Genomic DNA, 16,214 nt, shown 5'->3' with positions numbered 1-16,214 from the left:
CTATGCACAGAGGAGGCAGCCACTTACAGTATACCTATAGTATACATACCACCTATGCACAGAGGAGGCAGCCACTTACAGTATACCTATAGTATACATACCACCTATACACAGAGGAGGCAGCCACTTACAGTATACCTATAGTACACATACCACCTATGCACAGAGGAGGCAGCCACTTACAGTATACCTATAGTATACATACCACCTATACACAGAGGAGGCAGCCACTTACAGTATACCTATAGTATACATACCACCTATGCACAGAGGAGGCAGCCACTTACAGTATACCTATAGTATACATACCACCTATGCACTGCAGAGGAGTCAGACGCTTACAGTATACCTATAGTACACATACCACCTATACACAGAGGAGACAGCCACTTACAGTATACCTATAGTATACATACCACCTATGCACAGAGGAGGCAGCCACTTACAGTATACCTATAGTATACATACCACCTATACACAGAGGAGGCAGCCACTTACACTATACCTATAGTATACATACCGCCTATACACAGAGGAGGCAGCCACTTACAGTATACCTATAGTATACATACCACCTATACACAGAGGAGGCAGCCACTTACAGTATACCTATAGTACACATACCACCTATGCACAGAGGAGGCAGCCACTTACAGTATACCTATAGTATACACACCACCTATGCACAGAGGAGGCAGCCACTTACAGTATACCTATAGTATACATACCACCTATACACAGAGGAGACAGCCACTTACAGTATACCTATAGTATACATACCACCTATACACAGAGGAGACAGCCACTTACAGTATACCTATAGTATACATACCACCTATACACAGAGGAGGCAGCCACTTACAGTATACCTATAGTATACATACCACCTATACACAGAGGAGGCAGCCACTTACAGTATACCTATAGTATACATACCACCTATACACAGAGGAGGCAGCCACTTACAGTATACCTATAGTATACATACCACCTATACACAGAGGAGGCAGCTACTTACAGTGTACCTATAGTATACATACCACCTATGCACAGAGGAGGCAGCCACTTACAGTATACCTATAGTATACATACCACCTATACACAGAGGAGGCAGCCACTTACAGTATACCTATAGTATACATACCACCTATGCACAGAGGAGGCAGCCACTTACAGTATACCTATAGTATACATACCACCTATGCACAGAGGAGGCAGCCACTTACAGTATACCTATAGTATACATACCACCTATGCACAGAGGAGGCAGCCACTTACAGTATACCTATAGTATACATACCACCTATGCACAGAGGAGGCAGCCACTTACAGTATACCTATAGTATACATACCACCTATGCACAGAGAAGGCAGCCACTTACAGTATACCTATAGTATACATACCACCTATGCACAGAGGAGGCAGCCACTTACAGTATACCTATAGTATACATACCACCTATACACAGAGGAGGCAGCCACTTACTGTATACCTATAGTATACATACCACCTATACACAGAGGAGACAGCCACTTACAGTATACCTATAGTATACATACCACCTATACACAGAGGAGACAGCCACTTACAGTATACCTATAGTATACATACCACCTATACACAGAGGAGGCAGCCACTTACAGTATACCTATAGTATACATACCACCTATACACAGAGGAGGCAGCCACTTACAGTATACCTATAGTATACATACCACCTATACACAGAGGAGGCAGCCACTTACAGTATACCTATAGTATACATACCACCTATACACAGAGGAGGCAGCTACTTACAGTGTACCTATAGTATACATACCACCTATGCACAGAGGAGGCAGCCACTTACAGTATACCTATAGTATACATACCACCTATACACAGAGGAGGCAGCCACTTACAGTATACCTATAGTATACATACCACCTATGCACAGAGGAGGCAGCCACTTACAGTATACCTATAGTATACATTCCACCTATGCACAGAGGAGGCAGCCACTTACAGTATACCTATAGTATACATACCACCTATGCACAGAGGAGGCAGCCACTTACAGTATACCTATAGTATACATACCACCTATACACAGAGGAGGCAGCCACTTACAGTATACCTATAGTATACATACCACCTATGCACAGAGGAGGCAGCCACTTACAGTATACCTATAGTATACATACCGCCTATACACAGAGGAGGCAGCCACTTACAGTATACCTATAGTATACATACCACCTATGCACAAAGGAGGCAGCCACTTACAGTATATCTATAGTATACATACCGCCTATACACAGAGGAGGCAGCCACTTACAGTATACCTATAGTATACATATCGCCTATACACAGAGGAGGCAGCCTCTTACAGTATACCTATAGTATACATACCACCTATGCACAGAGGAGGCAGCCACTTACAGTATACCTATAGTATACATACCACCTATACACAAAGGAGGCAGCCACTTACAGTATATCTATAGTATACATACCACCTATACACAGAGGAGGCAGCCACTTACAGTATACCTATAGTATACATACCGCCTATACACAGAGGAGGCAGCCACTTACAGTATACCTATAGTATACATACCACCTATACACAGAGGAGGCAGCTACTTACAGTGTACCTATAGTATACATACCACCTATGCACAGAGGAGGCAGCCACTTACAGTATACCTATAGTATACATACCACCTATACACAGAGGAGGCAGCCACTTACAGTATACCTATAGTATACATACCACCTATGCACAGAGGAGGCAGCCACTTACAGTATACCTATAGTATACATACCACCTATGCACAGAGGAGGCAGCCACTTACAGTATACCTATAGTATACATACCACCTATGCACAGAGGAGGCAGCCACTTACAGTATACCTATAGTATACATACCACCTATGCACAGAGGAGGCAGCCACTTACAGTATACCTATAGTATACATACCACCTATGCACAGAGGAGGCAGCCACTTACAGTATACCTATAGTATACATACCACCTATGCACAGAGAAGGCAGCCACTTACAGTATACCTATAGTATACATACCACCTATGCACAGAGGAGGCAGCCACTTACAGTATACCTATAGTATACATACCACCTATACACAGAGGAGGCAGCTACTTACTGTATACCTATAGTATACATACCACCTATACACAGAGGAGACAGCCACTTACAGTATACCTATAGTATACATACCACCTATACACAGAGGAGACAGCCACTTACAGTATACCTATAGTATACATACCACCTATACACAGAGGAGGCAGCTACTTACAGTATACCTATAGTATACATACCACCTATACACAGAGGAGGCAGCCACTTACAGTATACCTATAGTATACATACCACCTATACACAGAGGAGGCAGCCACTTACAGTATACCTATAGTATACATACCACCTATACACAGAGGAGGCAGCTACTTACAGTGTACCTATAGTATACATACCACCTATGCACAGAGGAGGCAGCCACTTACAGTATACCTATAGTATACATACCACCTATACACAGAGGAGGCAGCCACTTACAGTATACCTATAGTATACATACCACCTATGCACAGAGGAGGCAGCCACTTACAGTATACCTATAGTATACATACCACCTATGCACAGAGGAGGCAGCCACTTACAGTATACCTATAGTATACATACCACCTATGCACAGAGGAGGCAGCCACTTACAGTATACCTATAGTATACATACCACCTATGCACAGAGGAGGCAGCTACTTACAGTATACCTATAGTATACATACCGCCTATACACAGAGGAGGCAGCCACTTACAGTATAGCTATAGTATACATACCACCTATGCACAGAGGAGGCAGCTACTTACAGTATACCTATAGTATACATACCGCCTATACACAGAGGAGGCAGCCACTTACAGTATACCTATAGTATACATACCACCTATGCACAGAGGAGGCAGCCACTTACAGTATACCTATAGTATACATACCACCTATACACAAAGGAGGCAGCCACTTACAGTATATCTATAGTATACATACCACCTATACACAGAGGAGGCAGCCACTTACAGTATACCTATAGTATACATACCGCCTATACACAGAGGAGGCAGCCACTTACAGTATACCTATAGTATACATACCACCTATACACAGAGGAGGCAGCCACTTACTGTATACCTATAGTATACATACCACCTATACACAGAGGAGGCAGCCACTGACACTATACCTATAGTATACATACCACCTATACACAGAGGAGGCAGCCACTTACAGTATACCTATAGTATACATACCGCCTATAGACAGAGGAGGCAGCCACTTACAGTATACCTATAGTATACATACCACCTATGCACAGAGGAGGCAGCCACTTACAGTATACCTATAGTATACATACCTCCTATGCACAGAGGAGGCAGTCACTTACAGTATACCTATAGTATACATACCACCTATGCACAGAGAAGGCAGCCACTTACAGTATACCTATAGTATACATACCACCTATGCACAGAGGAGGCAGCCACTTACAGTATACCTATAGTATACATACCACCTATACACAGAGGAGGCAGCCGCTTACAGTATACCTATAGTATACATACCACCTATACACAGAGGAGGCAGCCACTTACAGTATACCTATAGTATACATACCGCCTATACACAGAGGAGGCAGCCACTTACAGTATACCTATAGTATACATACCGCCTATGCACAGAGGAGGCAGCCACTTACAGTATACCTATAGTATACATACCACCTATGCACAGAGGAGGCAGCCACTTACAGTATACCTATAGTATACATACCACCTATGCACAGAGAAGGCAGCCACTTACAGTATACCTATAGTATACATACCACCTATGCACAGAGGAGGCAGCCACTTACAGTATACCTATAGTATACATACCACCTATACACAGAGGAGGCAGCTACTTACAGTATACCTATAGTACACATACCACCTATGCACAGAGGAGGCAGCCACTTACAGTATACCTATAGTATACATACCACCTATGCACAGAGGAGGCAGCCACTTACAGTATACCTATAGTATACATACCACCTATACACAGAGGAGGCAGCCACTTACAGTATACCTATAGTATACATAACACCTATACACAGAGGAGGCAACCACTTACACTATACCTATAGTATACATACCACCTATGCACAGAGGAGGCAGACACTTACAGTGTACCTATAGTATACATACCACCTATGCACAGCAGATTCAAACCCTTACAGTATACCTATAGTATACAGCTGTGTCCACATACATCTAGCCTTCTTTGCAATAAACAGTGCGCCAACGTAGCATTTAGCATGCAGATACACCCGGCGTTGCACACAGGATATAGGCATGCCGCATATCATTTTTATCAACCGGAGCTGGTTGTGCGTCCTATTTGTATCACTTTGCGAGTAAGACTCTTTTTAGTGGAAAAAATTGCACGAAAAAGACGCTCAGCATTACCGAGTCGCACGGCACTCACACGTTATGTGTAACGCAACTTGTAGCACATGGAAGGTAGATATTTGTGACACATCTGTACATACCGCCTATGCACAGAGGAGGCAGACACTATAGTATACATACCGCCTATGCACAGAGGAGGCAGACACTATAGTATACATACCGCCTGTGTGTAGCATAATCAGCCACTTACAGTATACCTATAGCAGTGCATGTTTTCCAGGTCTCCTCACAGAATCACAAGTGAAGCTCCACCTGTGAATTTTTTTAAATGTGTCTGTGAGTAATGAATACACCTGTGCACCTGCTGGGTGACCTGGAAAAAGTGACCTGTTTGGGGACCTGAGGACAGAGTTTAAGAACCACTGACATACAGTATACCTGTAGTGTAGCTACCGCCTATGTGCAGCAGACACTTACAGATAGACTTACCATACTATCTCTTTATACCGAGACACTCATAAATTACACAGGTTCTGTGGCTGGCTGGGTAATTCATGAGTGTCCTGGTTTAAAGGGATGGTATGGTAAGCCTGCTTAGAGTACACCTATAGATACATACCATCTATGCGCAATGGAGGCAGACACTTTAAGGTCTGAACCAATATTCTTGTCGCCTATGAATTCCTAGAATTTAGAGGGGTATTCAATATGGGAGCGAAAAGTCCGTGCTGGACTTTTCGTTCCACATCGGAGATTTTTCTGGGATAAAGTATCGGGCGCGCGCCCGCTTTATCCCCGTATTCAATATACAATCAACGAAAACGGGACCTGGCGAAGTGGGATTTGCGATAAACTATGAAATTTTCCTGGAAAAAATTGTAGGACGCCCCCTAAAGCTGTAAAAACATGGGGAATCACTATGGGTACCCCCGTTTTAGCCTGCAAATGAAAGTCGGGGATTTAAATAGCGACTGCAGGTGTTTTTTTCCGACATTGAAGAAGTGATGCAGAAGAGCACTTAAGTTATTGTTTTCGTTTTTTTAAGTGGTCCCATCAAATTTGGGGTACATGAAAATGGGTACTAGCATATTTTGATGTCCCTAAAGTAATTTTTTTTTTATTCTGCAATTGTGCACCTGCCGCTATAAATCTATTCTAGAAAACACCTGCCGCATACTTGCAGAATAGCCCTGAACCTATTTCCCTAGTTTTAAACAATTTTTTCTCTTTTTTTTTTTTTTTCACCCCAATTTTTAAATAAATTTTTTGGGGTGTCCCTATTTTTTTTCTTTCTTTTTTTGACAGTTATTTTTAAAATGTCATTCCAGGGGTGTAGGCTATTTTTTTTAAGCCTGCACCCCTAAACCCCAATTCTGCACTTTTTTTCGACACCTATTCAATGGTGAAAAGTTATCCCCGTTTTTATCAAAGACTTTTCGAACCTGCGAAAAGTCTTTGAAATTGAATACGGTGTAAAACTAAAACCTGCGATAATGACGTCATAGGTGCGAAATTAACGCAAAAACTGAGTTTTCGCTCCATATTGAATTCCCCTATTAGTGGTATAATTCAGGCTGTACCTCATGCCTCAGTAATTCCTAGAGAGCAGAAAGACATATTGGTTCAGACAACAAAATGGAGACATTCACTACATGCAGTCACTGTGTTTATTACAAGCTTCATTGACGTTTGTCTGTTTAAAGGGGAAAACAATAATTTCTATGAGAAGGAAGATGTACATGGCACTAATATCAGCATAAGGCAGGACAATACCAGCATCACCATTGATGATATCAGCATCAGCCAGGATAATGTCAGCATCACCTGGTATAATATCAGCATCAGCCTGGACAATATTAGCATCAGCCAAGACAATATCAGCATTAGCTGGGTCAATATCAGCATTACCGGGACTTAATCACCATCAACCAGGCTATAATTTCTTATACCAGTGAAGGTGATGCATAGATTCCATGTACCTGGTAGAACAAGATTGCTTAATATTATTCCACCAGGGATCTATGCAACAGACATTGCTGAGATACCCTCACTCCCTTTAGTTGCTGCCTTATCCATCCTATAACATGATACTTGCTGCAAGCACAGACCCAGCCTCTGTTGCAGCAATGTCTGCGGAAGGCCGGTCGGGTGGAATTGGTGGACTGTAGCTTGGTAAATGTGAGGAATCCAGGGGAGGGATAACACTATATTATTACTGTGGTGGAGGGGCAGCTGTAAGGGAAACCAAGTACTATAGATGATGACATCACATGAATGTTTATGGTCTGTGCATTGTTGTTGTAATATACAGTGTTTCTGTATTAGTAACGTTATTGCACATGGAGCTCAGTGTTTCATCTTTTGCAGATAGAACTTCCTGACCTGGGGATCCTGTATAAGCTGAGGATCTGGCACGAGAAGAGAAACGCATTCAGTGGTTGGCATTTAAACAAGGTAACGACGCAGCCTCATACTTAGATGTGAAGGGGAAAATGATGTTGATAAGATCTGTTACAATAAATTTCAGGCCCCAGTACAGCGGCTTCTTGCTCCCCCTCCCCACCCATAGTATCTCCTATTCCTGCAAAGTGTTTGACCTGACATGTGCAGTGAGAGCCGAATGGTGCTGCTTGGGCGGCCCCCACCGCTACTAATAATGGCTCTATTGCTGCCTAAGGTGTCAGTGCTTCATCATTGCCAAAATACAGTTTAAGTTAAGGTGAGAAAAGAAGGGGGAGGGGAGAGAGGAAAGAGGGAAGAAAGCGAGGGGGGAGAGAAGAGAGGGGGGGGGAAGAGGGAGAGGAGAGAAGAAGGGGAGGGGTGGGAGAAGAGAGGTGGAGGAAAGAAGAGGGAGAGAAGGGGGGAAAGAAAAGAAGGAGAAAAAGAAAAGATGGGGAGAAAAGAGGGGGAGGAGAGAAGAGAGAGGGGGAGGACAGAAAAGAGGGGGAGAGAAGAGGGGGAGGAAAGAAGAGGGAGAGAAGGGGGAGAACAAAAGAGGGAGAAAAGAAGAGATGGGGAGAAAAGAGAAGGGGGAGAGAAGAGGGGGAGGAAAGAAGAGGGAGAGAAGGGGGAGAACAAAAGAAGGAGAAAAGAAGAGATGGGGAGAAAAGAGAAGGGAGGAGAGAAGAGGGGAGGAAAGAAGAGGGAGAGGAGAGAGGGGGAGAGAAGAGGGAGAGGAGAGAGAGGGAGAGAAGAGGGGGAGGAAAGAAGAGGGAGAGAAGAGGGGGAGGAAAGAAGAGGGAGAGAAGAGAGGGGGAGAGAAGAGGGGGAGGCAAGAAGAGGGAGACAAGGGGGGAAGAAAAGAAGGAGAAAAGAAAAGATGGGGAGAAAAGGGGAGGAGAGAAGAGAGGAGGAGAGAAGAGGGGGAGGAAAGAAGAGGGAGAGAATGGGGAGAACAAAAGAAGGAGAGAAAGATATGGGGAGAAAAGAGAAGGGGGAGAGAAGAGTGGGAGAGGAGAGAAGAGGGAGAGAAGAGAGGGGGAGAAAAGAGGATGGGAGAGAGAAGAGAGAGGAGGATAGAGAGAAGAGAGGGGGAGAAGAGAGGGCGAGAGAAGAGGGAGAATAGAGGAGGGGGTAGAGAAGAGAGGGGGAGGGGAGGAGAGAAGAGGGGGAGGGTAGAGAGAAAGAGAGAGAAGAGATGGGGAGAAGATAGAGGGAGAGAAGGGAGGAGAGGGGAGAAAAGAGGGTGAGGAGAGAAGAGAGGGGGAAGAAAAAATTAGGGGAAGAGAAGAGAGGGGGAGGAGAAAATAGAGAGAGGGAGAGAAGAGAGGGGGAGAAGAAAAGAGGGGAGAAGAGTGGGAGGGAGATAAGAGGGGGAGAAGAGAGAGAGGAGAGAAATGAAGGGACGAGAAGGAGATGGGGTAATGCTAGTTTCAGCCCTCCCATGTGTACTAGCGAATGCCTGAATGTGCACAAACTCAGATGCCAACTTTCAGCATCGCTGCGCGCGGTAACACTGTCAGTGATTTTTAACACACCACCATCGGCGTACCATCGACACTAACACCAGCCATCTGCAAAGTGCAGTGTCTCCTCAGCATACTAATTTCCATCATATAAATCCTCAGCATACTAGTCTCCAGCATATTAGCCCTCAGCATACTAGTCTCCAGCATACTAGTCCTGAGCATAGTAATCCCCAGCATTCTAGTCCTCAGCATACTAGTCCTTAGCATACTAGTCCTTAGCATACTAGTCATCGGCCTGCTAGTCCTCGGTATACTAGTCTTCAGCATACTATTCTCCAGTTCTCAGCATACTAGTCCCCATCATAAAAGTCCTCAGTTTACTAGTCCCCAGCATATTAGACCTCAGCATATTAATCTCCATCATATAAATCCTCAGCATATTAGTCCTCAGCATACTAGTCCTCAGCATACTAGTCTTCAGCATACTAGTCCTCAGCATACTAGTTCTCAGCATATTAGTCCCCAGGATACTAGTCTCCATCATATAAATACTCATCATACTAGTCCTCCGCATAATAATCTCCAGCATACTAGTCCCCAGCATACTAGTTCTCAGCATACTAGTCCTCTGCGTAAAAGTCCACAGGATACTACTCCCCTTCATATAAATCCTCAGCATACTAGTCCCCAGCATACTAATTCTCAGAATACTAGTCCCAGCATATTAGTCCTCAGGATACTAGTCTCCATCATATAAATCTTCAGCATACTAGTCTCTAGCATACTAGTCCTCAGCATATTAGTCCTCAGCATACTAGTCCTCAGCATACTAGTCCTCAGCATACTAGTCTTCAGCATACTAATCCTCTGCGTAATAGTCTTCAGCATACTAGTCCCTAGCATATTGGTCCACAGCATACTAGTCCCCAGCATACTAAACCTCTGCATATTAGTCCTCAGCATATTAGTCCTCAGCATACTAGTGTCCAGCATACTAGTGTCCAGCATACTAGTCCCCAGCATACTAGTCCCCAGCATAATAGTCTTCAGCATACTAGTTGCCAGCATACTAGTATCCAGCATACTAGTCTCCAGCATACTAGTTCTCAGCATACTAGTTCTCAGCATATTAGTCCCCAGCATACTAGTCCTCAGCATACTAATCTCAATCATATAAATCCTCAGCATACTAGTCTCCAGCAAATTAGCCCTCAGCATATTATTCCTCAGCATACTAGTCTCCAGCATATTAATCCTGACCATACTAGTCCCCAGCATACTAGTCCTGAGCATAATAATCCCCAGCATTCTAGTCCTCAGCATACTAGTCCTTAGCATACTAGTCACTGGCATTCTAGTCCACAGCAGACTAATCCTCGGTATACTAGTCTTCAGCATACTAGTCCCCAGCATACTAGTTCTCAGCATACTAGTTCTCAGCATACTAGTCCTCATCATATTATACCTCAGCATATTAGACCTCAGCATATTAGTCCTCAGCATTCTAGTCTCCAGCATACTAGTCTCCATCATATAAATCCTCATCATACTAGTCCACCGCATAATAATCTCCAGCATACTAGTTCCCAGCATTGTAGTTCCCAGCATACTAGTCCCCAACATACTAGTTTTCAGCATACTAGTCCTTAGCGTAAAAGTCCCCAGGATACTAGTCTCAATCATATATATCCTCAGCATACTAGTTCCCAGCATACTAGTTCTCAGCATAATAGTCCTCAGCATATTAGTCCCCAGGATACTAGTCTCCATCATATAAATCCTCAGCATACTTGTCTCTAGCATATTAGCCCTCAGCATACTAGTCTCCAGCATATTAGTCCTCAGCATACTAGTCTCCAGCATATTAGTCCTCAGCATACTAGTCCACAGCACACTAGTCCACAGTATACTATTCCCCAGCATTCTAGTCCTCAGCATACTAGTCCTCCGCATATTAGTCCCCAGGATACTAGTCTCCATCGTATAAATCCACAGCATATTAGTCCTCAGCATACTAGTCCTCAGCATACTAGTCCCCAGCATATTAGTCCTCAACATATTAGTCCTCATAATATTAGCCTTCAGCATATTAGTCCTCAGCATACTAGTCTCCATCATATTAGTCCTCAGCATACTAGTCTCCATCATATAAATCTTCCGCATACTAGTCCTCAGCATAATAGTCTCCAGCGTACTAGTCCTCAGCATATTAGTCCTCAGGATACTAGTTCTATCATATTAGTCCCCCGAATACTAGTCTCATCATATAAATCCTCAGCATACTAGTCCTCAGCATACTAGTCCACAGCATACTAATCCCAAGCATTCTAGTCCCCAGCATACTAGTCCTCAGCATTTTAGTCCCCAGGAAACTAGTCTCCATGTTATAGTCTCCATCATATAAATCCTCCGCATACTAGTCCTCAGCATAATAGTCTACAGCATACTAGTTCTTATCATATTAGTCCCCAGGATACTAGTCTCATCATATAAATCCTCAGCATACTAGTCCCCATCATATTAGTCCTCAGCATATTAGTCCTCAGCATACTAGTCCTCAGCATACTAGTCCACAGCATACTAGTCTTTAGCATTCTAGTCCCCAGCATACTAGTCCTCCGCATATTAGTCCCCAGGATACTAGTCTCCATCGTATAAATCCACAGCATATTAGTCCTCAGCATACTAGTCCTCAGCATACTAGTCCCCAGCATATTAGTCCTCAACATATTAGTCCTCATAATATTAGCCTTCAGCATATTAGTCCTCAGCATACTAGTCTCCATCATATTAGTCCTCAGCATACTAGTCTCCATCATATAAATCTTCCGCATACTAGTCCTCAGCATAATAGTCTCCAGCGTACTAGTCCTCAGCATATTAGTCCTCAGGATACTAGTTCTATCATATTAGTCCCCCGAATACTAGTCTCATCATATAAATCCTCAGCATACTAGTCCTCAGCATACTAGTCCACAGCATACTAATCCCAAGCATTCTAGTCCCCAGCATACTAGTCCTCAGCATTTTAGTCCCCAGGAAACTAGTCTCCATGTTATAGTCTCCATCATATAAATCCTCCGCATACTAGTCCTCAGCATAATAGTCTACAGCATACTAGTTCTTATCATATTAGTCCCCAGGATACTAGTCTCATCATATAAATCCTCAGCATACTAGTCCCCATCATATTAGTCCTCAGCATATTAGTCCTCAGCATACTAGTCCTCAGCATACTAGTCCACAGCATACTAGTCTTTAGCATTCTAGTCCCCAGCATACTAGTCCTAAGCATATTAGTCCCCAGGATACTAGTCTCCATCATATAAATCCTCAGCATACTAGTCCTCAGCATAATAGTCTCCAGCATACTAGTCCTCAGCATACTAGTTCTTATCATATTAGTCCCCCAGGATACTAGTCCTCAGCATACTAGTCCTCAGCATATTAGTAGCATACTAGTCCGCAGCACAATAGTCTCCAGCATATTAGTTTCCAGCATATTAATCCTCGGCATACTAGTCCTCGGCATACTAGTCCTCAGCATACTAGTCCTCAGCATACTTTTCCCCAACATACTAGTCCCGAACCAACTAATCTTCAGCATATTAGACCCCAACATATTAGTCCTCAGCATACTAGTCCTCAACATACCAGTCTTGCTCACACAGGTGATGTATGGTCATAGTACAGCCTTCCTCACACAGGTGATGTATGGCCATAGTATAGCCTTCCTCACACAGGTGATGTATGGCCATAGTACAGCCTTCCTCACACAGGTGATGTATGGCCATAGTATAGCCTTGCTCACACAGGTGATGTTTGCCCATAGTATAGCCTTCCTCACACAGGTGATGTATGGCCATAGTATAGCCTGCCTCACACAGGTGATGTATGGCCATAGTATAGCCTTCCTCACACAGGTGATGTATGGCCATAGTATAGCCTTCCTCACACAGGTGATGTATGGCCATAGTACAGCCTTCCTCACACAGGTGATGTATGGCGATAGTACAGCCTTCCTCACACAGGTGCTGTATGGCCATAGTACAGCCTTCCTCACACAGGTGATGTATGGCCATAGTATAGCCTTCCTCACACAGGTGATGTATGGCCATAGTACAGCCTTCCTCACACAGGTTATGTATGGCCATAGTATAGCCTTCCTCACACAGGTGATGTATGGCCATAGTATAGCCTTTCTCACACAGGTGATGTATGGCCATAGTATAGCCTTCCTCACACAGGTGATGTATGGCGATAGTATAGCCTTCCTCACACAGGTGATGTATGGCCATAGTACAGCCATCCTCACACAGGTGATGTATGGCCATAGTATAGCCTTGCTCACACAGGTGATGTATGGCTATTGTACAGCATTCCTCACACAGGTGATGTATGGCCATAGTACAGCCTTCCTCACACAGTGATGTATGGCCATAGTACAGCCTTGCTCACACAGGTGATGTATGGCCATAGTATAGCCTTGCTCACACAGGTGATGTATGGCTATTGTACAGCATTCCTCACACAGGTGATGTATGGCCATAGTACAGCCTTCCTCACACAGTGATGTATGGCCATAGTACAGCCTTCCTCACACAGGTGATGTATGGCCATTGTACAGCCTTCCTCACACAGGTGATGTATGGCCATAGTACAGCCTTGCTCACACAGGTGATGTATGGCCATTGTACAGCCTTCCTCACACAGGTGATGTATGGCCATAGTACAGCCTTCCTCACACAGGTGATGTATAGCCATAGTACAGCCTTCCACACACAGGTGATGTATGGCCATAGTACAGCCTTCCTCACACAGGTGATGTATGGCCATAGTACAGCCTTGCTCACACAGGTGATGTATGCCCATAGTATAGCCTTCCTCACACAGGTGATGTATGGCCATAGTATAGCCTTCCTCACACAGGTGATGTATGGCCATAGTATAGCCTTCCTCACACAGGTGATGTATGGCCATAGTATAGCCTTCCTCACACAGGTGATGTATGGCCATAGTACAGCCTTCCTCACACAGGTGATGTATGGCCATAGTACAGCCTTCCTCACACAGGTGATGTATGGCCATTGTACAGCCTTCCTCACACAGGTGATGTTTGGCCATAGTATAGCCTTCCTCACACAGGTGATGTATGGCCATAGTACAGCCTTCCTCACACAGGTGATGTATGGCCATAGTATAGCCTTCCTCACACAGGTGATGTATGGCCATAGTATAGCCTTTCTCACACAGGTGATGTATGGCCATAGTATAGCCTTCCTCACACAGGTGATGTATGGCGATAGTATAGCCTTCCTCACACAGGTGACGTATGGCCATAGTACAGCCTTCCTCACACAGGTGATGTATGGCTATTGTACAGCATTCCTCACACAGGTGATGTATGGCCATAGTACAGCCTTCCTCACACAGGTGATGTATGGCCATAGTATAGCCTTCCTCACACAGGTGATGTATGGCCATAGTACAGCCTTCCTCACACAGGTGATGTATGGCCATAGTATAGCCTTCCTCACACAGGTGATGTATGGCCATAGTACAGCCTTCCTCACACAGGTGATGTATGGCCATTGTACAGCCTTCCTCACACAGGTGATGTATGGCCATTGTACAGCCTTCCTCACACAGGTGATGTATGGCCATAGTACAGCCTTCCTCACACAGGTGATGTATGGCCATAGTACAGCCTTCCTCACACAGGTGATGTATGGCCATAGTATAGCCTTCCTCACACAGGTGATGTATGGCCATAGTACAGCCTTCCACACACAGGTGATGTATGGCCATAGTATAGCCTTCCTCACACAGGTGATGTATGGCCATTGTACAGCCTTCCTCACACAGGTGATGTATGGCCATAGTACAGCCTTGCTCACACAGGTGATGTATGGCCATTGTACAGCCTTCCTCACACAGGTGATGTATGGCCATAGTATAGCCTTCCTCACACAGGTGATGTATGGCCATAGTATAGCCTTCCACACACAGGTGATGTATGGCCATAGTACAGCCTTCCTCACACAGGTGATGTATGGCCATAGTATAGCCTTGCTCACACAGGTGATGTATGGCCATAGTATAGCCTTGCTCACACAGGTGATGTATGGCCATAGTATAGCCTTCCACACACAGGTGATGTATGGCCATAGTACAGCCTTCCTCACACAGGTGATGTATGGCCATAGTATAGCCTTGCTCACACAGGTGATGTATGGCCATAGTATAGCCTTGCTCACACAGGTGATGTATGGCCATAGTATAGCCTTCCTCACACAGGTGATGTATAGCCATAGTACAGCCTTCCTCACACAGGTGATGTATGGCCATAGTACAGCCTTCCTCACACAGGTGATGTATGGCCATAGTACAGCCTTGCACACACAGGTGATGTATGGCCATAGTATAGCCTTTCTCACACAGGTTTAGCACCTATTGGTGGTCGCTTATCTGCAGCTTTATACAAATGTCTCTACAAAGTTGCTCCCTGGTGCATATCTGTGCGTCTGGCTGTGCAAGGACTGAGACTCCCACTGTCAGTGTCCGTGTACGCTGTAATACTGATTGGTGCGTCTTTAGACGCCACCATCGGTCGCACCATTGAAATTTGCACCAGCCCTATGGCAGTTGCAGTTTTTCTGTCCGAGTATGGCCTATGTCCTATGTCAGTGGTTGAGCACCTGTGATCGCAACCTCTTTAACCTACACGCTCGCGACAGTCCCCTAATACTCCCATAATACCCCCAGAGATGGACGATTTCTGTGTGTGCACCAAGACATGTATGATACTGTGCGCCGTAGGAATTATTAGGGGTTTTCGTGCATGCACAGA

The 16,214-nt window shown here is 44.5% G+C and overlaps 1 protein-coding gene across 1 annotated transcript in view; it reads left to right on the top strand.

Moving 5' to 3' along the window:
* The window catches only part of LOXHD1 (lipoxygenase homology PLAT domains 1), a 365,669-nt gene that overhangs the window by 222,147 nt on the left and 127,308 nt on the right, over nt 1–16,214 (top strand). The window contains exon 17 of the mRNA XM_088476506.1: nt 7,824–7,910. Within this exon, the coding sequence (XP_088332632.1) occupies nt 7,824–7,910 (87 nt within the window). The remainder of the gene's footprint in view (nt 1–7,823; nt 7,911–16,214) is intronic.

This window comes from Taudactylus pleione, unplaced genomic scaffold, assembly GCF_031769625.1.
Source record: "Taudactylus pleione unplaced genomic scaffold, aTauple2 ptg000189l, whole genome shotgun sequence".
In the NCBI taxonomy this organism is placed as follows: domain Eukaryota; kingdom Metazoa; phylum Chordata; class Amphibia; order Anura; family Myobatrachidae; genus Taudactylus; species Taudactylus pleione.
This window is presented reverse-complemented; position numbering and strand designations above follow the sequence as displayed.